General features: G+C 40.2%; 1 protein-coding gene across 1 annotated transcript in view; it reads left to right on the top strand.

The window, feature by feature from the left end:
- Positions 1-1,316: 1,316 nt before the first annotated feature.
- LOC126397616 (tomoregulin-1-like) overlaps positions 1,317-5,358 on the top strand; it is a 34,555-nt gene continuing 30,513 nt past the window's right edge. The window contains exon 1 of the mRNA XM_050056524.1: positions 1,317-1,645. Within this exon, the coding sequence (XP_049912481.1) occupies positions 1,504-1,645 (142 nt within the window). The 5' untranslated portion in view covers positions 1,317-1,503. The remainder of the gene's footprint in view (positions 1,646-5,358) is intronic.

Raw genomic sequence — 5,358 nt, 5'->3', positions numbered from 1 at the left:
TTTATTTTAACTCCACTATTTCATATACTTAGATTCTCCTCTTTATTTCTACTGCTGTGATTCTTTATTATATTACATTATTATTATAATTTATTATTATTATTGTTATTATACTTCAGTCTTCTTCTTCTTCTTCTTATAACAAGTTTTTCAGTGGCCGGGACTTGTTTATTTGACAACAAATGACTTTGAACCTTTTTGTGTGGGGCCGGCTCTTACTGAGCAGAGGGTTAGATATCAGCAGGTGTGACAGGATTAGGAAGATTAGGAGGATAATTTTTGCATTATGTTTTATAAGATAAAATAAGATAAAAAAATTTAATCCCACACCTGGGAAATTCGCGTCACAGCAGCTCAAAGCACAGACAGAAAATGGAAAAAAAAAAAAAAAAAAAAGATTATTATGTATTGACTCATTATTTGGGCAGATAGATGAGGTCAACAGCAAACAGAAGCCTTTACCCATCCAGGGGAGAGCGTGCAGGGATGTGTAGTTGTTCCTCNGAAAAAAAAAAAAAAAAAAAAGATTATTATGTATTGACTCATTATTTGGGCAGATAGATGAGGTCAACAGCAAACAGAAGCCTTTACCCATCCAGGGGAGAGCGTGCAGGGATGTGTAGTTGTTCCTCTCTCTCTGTGGGAGTGGTCTCCTACAGGTCACGTGGTCTGAGCCTTTGTTGATTAGATTCACAGGAGAAAGAGCAGGAGGACAGGAAAAAGTCCCGGTCCAACCGACCAACCGACCTGCTGCATAGCCTACGTCAATCGTCGCTGCGCTTCGGTCTGGATGCTGCTGGAAGCCCCTTCGGACTTTTACCTGGATCTTTTTGTCCGCGGCGATCCGCGGTTCTCCCCGCCCGGTTTGAGTGCGAGGCAGCGGGGCTGGGGGATGGAGGCTCAGTCCGGGCTGTGAGCAGACTGGTTTAAGGGGGTGGTGTGGAGGTGTGGGGGGTCGGTGTGAGAAGAAGCCCCAGGCCCTGGTTTGCTTTGTTATCCCGGGCTCCAGTCAGCAGCCTTCCTCCCGGCTTTCTCATCGTGTTTTCCAGTCTATTTGTTCCCTGGTTCACCATGGAGCTTTTCTCCTGAGAGACACTGGAAGGAGTTTTTGGAGAGAGGAGGTGAAAACACATGGACAGCATTAGGATCTAAGCCCACAACGTTTCATACTGCGCCGTGTTTTTCTATTAAAGGACGAATCCAGAAAAAAAACACATTCTTTTTATTTATTTTCCTCTCTTTGTACCTTTTTATCCTCCTTCTCCTCATCCTCCTCTCTTTGTACACCTCTGTCTATCCCTTCACATACACATCTGTCCCTCTGTTTTAAGATATATCTGTATTTATCTCCATAAACCTCCCGTACCTCCCTATCTCCTCCTCTTCACCTCCACTGAGCTCCATCTATCCCCTTATCTCCCTTTAATTCATACCTTTCAATCCCAACCGCTCCCCTCCATCTGCCTCTCTGTGCTTTACTCCTCCCTCCCACCGGCCTCCATCATGGCTCCAGAGTGCCGGTTCTCCTGGTTCTGCTGCCTGCTGGTTCTGCTGGTTCTCCCCGCCGCCGTCCGGAGCTCGTTCCCCCGCAGTGGAGGCAGCAGCAGTGTGGACTGTGGGCCCGGGAAAGCCACCGACTGTCCAGGTGAGACACAACAACATCCTGTTTACACCTGAACGCGTCACCGTTCACCTCAGAGTGGAGGTCAGAGGTCACATTCTTATTTATTTATCTGATTTGCTCTCTGTCACGGTGAAGCTGATCACGTGATCCAGCTGTTGTCATTGACACATCTCTGTGTTTCTGTTGTCATGACGACTGTGGCAGCAGGATGAAGCAGAGAAATGATGGAGGCTCATGAACTGCTCCTTGATGATGACCGCTGCTGCGGTCATTCATTCATTCATTCATTCATTCAGTCATACTAAAGAGTACTAGTCATATCTATCAATGTCATATCAGTGTAGTCGCCATGACAACAGAAACATGAGGTCACCAACAACACCTGTACAGTGTAAGAAAGGTTTAACCTGCTGAAGCAGCCATGTTGCTCACTAAAGGGTGTGTGTCAGTTCAAAGCCTCTGTGTTACAGTCTGTGTGTGTGTGTGTGTGTGTGTGTGTGAGTGTGTGTGTGTTGACCACTCCTCACTTTAACTGAGCTCTATTTTAGAGTTAATTACAGGGTGGAGAAACAGGGCGAGGTTAAATGACGGAGTACCCTGTGTGTATGTGCGTATGTTCAGCCTATATGTATAAGAACTTGTGGATACATCAAACAGGAACCACAGTCTGCTGGGGCCAGTTGCACCAACAGGGCTAACGCCTGGTCTGAAGCTAAACTGGTCATAACTTGGCATTTTAAGTCCGACCTTATAGTTACGCTGATTGCACCATCTATATTGTGAAAAGTCAGATTTCCATGTCTCTTAAAAAACAGAGCAGATATAGCTGCACTGATATAAAAACTGTGAAAGTATCAAGGCACTCAGTCCACAGAGAAATACTGTCAGTCTGTATTTAGACACTGTGCCTTTAAATGAGCTGTCAGGATTTTTGTGAAGTTGTGATGTCACAGCTATATGACATAGACTGAATCACAATGTTCATCTACAGTACTTCCAGGTAGAAAATCCTTGTGTCACGTACATTAAAATCAAATGGTGCTGAGCAGACACTTCCTCAGTTACTTAGTTTTTAAGCCACCTAAAAAGGCCCACCCAAAAAATTTGATATCAGTCTAAGTGCTATATTTAGAATATTCCCAGTGCTTTTCCTCGCTGTCAGACAGTTTCTCTGACTGGAAACTGAAGCTGTAATATAAAAGGCACCAGACTCCACCAACAAAAACAGTCATTTTACTTTGTAGAACACTGGAGTTGCTGGTCAGCTGCTGCAGCTCAGTGCTGATGAGTAAGGTAAAGTGTTACAATATTCTAAATGTAGTGTGCACTTAAACTGACACTGATTTTTTTAGGAAGTTAAAAGCGTTTTGCTGTGGCCCTGTCAACAGCAGGACATTGTTCAGCTGTTGTGCTGATAGATTTGGTTAATCAAAGATAAAAGCAAAGCAACACAGTAGTTTACAATAAGCATGGCAGAAACATCAGACAGGTCCGACCACCATGTTTCACTATGTTTACAAATCTCCTAAATTCAAATCGATTGCCTGTGGTCTACCCAGAAGTGATTATTGTTTTGAGCTTGACGTCCCAATGATTCAGTCTATAAGTCACAGTGTTGCACTGGATGACTTGTTCTTTCATTCCCATGAACTTGGGCTGCAGCTAAAGATCATTTTCAATGCTAATTAGTTTATTAGTTATCAGCTGATAGGTTTTTGAGTCAATTATCAGAAAATATTAAGAAAATGTTTATCAGTGTTTCCCAAAGCTCAGCATGACATCCTCACGTCTTGTTTTGTCAACAACCCAAATTCAGTTTATCATAGACGAGTAAAGAAACCAGAGACTAAGGCTATTCACATTTAAGAAGCTGGAATCTGAGAAAGTTTACTTTTTTTGTTCTTAAAGGATTACTCTAACACAGAGGTCTTCAACAGTTTTCAGGCCAAGGACCCCCAAACTGATGGAGAGATGGAGCAGGGACCCCCTACTATATATATTATATATTATGTATTAAATTGTGTTTTATATTATCTGGGCCTAGTACCATGTATAAACACACCTTGTTCTTGTGCATTAAGGTATTCAGAGGATACACAGGTTCATATATTCATGTTTTTATTTTAAACATGTGCAAGGTACAGTGAGTAGGTTGGCCTTGCCACTGCCATTTATAAACATATCTCGTCAGCTGATACCAACGCCAAAATCAACACTGTCTGTCAATTACATGATAATCAAGCATGCAAGCTATTCAAATTGACATTTCTATTTTAAACATAAATGTGCAAACAAAAGGGAGTGATGGCCTATTAGTGCTACTGCCATGCATAAACATACCTGTTATCTTCCATACAATACTAAACTATTAAAATAATGGACAGATTCATGGTTTTTTTTTTTTTAACATACTTGTAAGGGGACAGTGAATCCTCAAGCCATCTGTGGATGGCACTTATAGGCCTACTCTGACATTAGTGAGATGTCTGACCCTGATGAGTCGCAGACAACTTATCTATCCTTACATTGGATGGAGATTGTCAGGCACTGGGTCTATCCATGTCTTGTCTCTGCGCCAGGAGTCAGCCTCAGAAAAGTAGTTCCTAAATTGACCCAAGCGCCTCCAAGTGCGCAAGAATTGCAGTGTTTCCCCTAGTTGCATATAATAAATATAGAGATATAATAAATGTTCCATATGTTCGATATAATAAATGTTCGATAAATCCTCCATATAATTAAACAAGGCATACACCCATATAGGGGGGCGGTAATGCTCATGAAACACCAGTCTCCATCCGCTATTAACCAGAAGAAGAAGAAGGAGCAGCAGCAGTAGCAGACGTATCAGAAGTAGGAGAAGAAGAAAAAGATAAGACCAGCCTAAAGATTTTTTTCATCATTACTAGATACTGGATGCCAAGATGGCGCCTATTCATTCCAATGGAGTTGCTCACCTGGTTGAGAAACTGCTAAAATTAATACTGTGCATTTGAAACTTGTACAGAAAACACAGACCACAGCTGAGAGTTTAGTTATGTCTGTTTATTGATTCCGTTGTCAGCTAAAACACTTGTTTAAATGTTTAAACTGTCTGCGCAAAGAGTTGGACATGCTGCTAAACAGAATCAAGACTTCTTTGTCTATTTAATGTTTTATTTATTGAAGGTATTTTGTTAAATTTGTTTTGAATCTGCCTCAGATAAACCACAGTTAACCATCTGGCTTCTTCAAATTTAACTCAGGAGGAAAAATCAGCCTTTAAACTTGAAAAAATAAAGATTAAGACTTTCTTAGATAATTATTGATATTGGCTGATATGAAGTATTTTATTGTGATGATATGTGACATTTTTAGCCATATTGCCCAGCTTTACCTAGAAATCCATCAAAATTATTAATGTGATGATTAGTTGCTTTTTATACCTTCATGCAGGCAATAGCTACCCAGGAAATCTATGGAGCTACATTAGGGTCAAATGTTTTGTACTTGAAAAAATAAAATTTGAAACTGAAAATTCATGTGTTGATCTTGAATTTTGAAAAATACAACAATTTATTCAAAATAAAAATAAGTATATGAAACGTTTTTTCAGGTTAAATATAATTTTGATTCACTTTGGTAATTCTTTTGAATGAATAATTTATTTTCACATTTCACTTCCATATATATTTAAACATTTGAGGTCTTATTTTTTTCAGTTGCATGTTTTATCTTTTCAGATTCAGATCTTATTT

The sequence above is a fragment of the Epinephelus moara genome, chromosome 11 (genome assembly GCF_006386435.1).
Source record: "Epinephelus moara isolate mb chromosome 11, YSFRI_EMoa_1.0, whole genome shotgun sequence".
Lineage (NCBI taxonomy): Eukaryota > Metazoa > Chordata > Actinopteri > Perciformes > Serranidae > Epinephelus > Epinephelus moara.
Note: the sequence above shows the minus strand (reverse complement) of the source record. Positions and strands in the feature narration are given on the sequence as shown.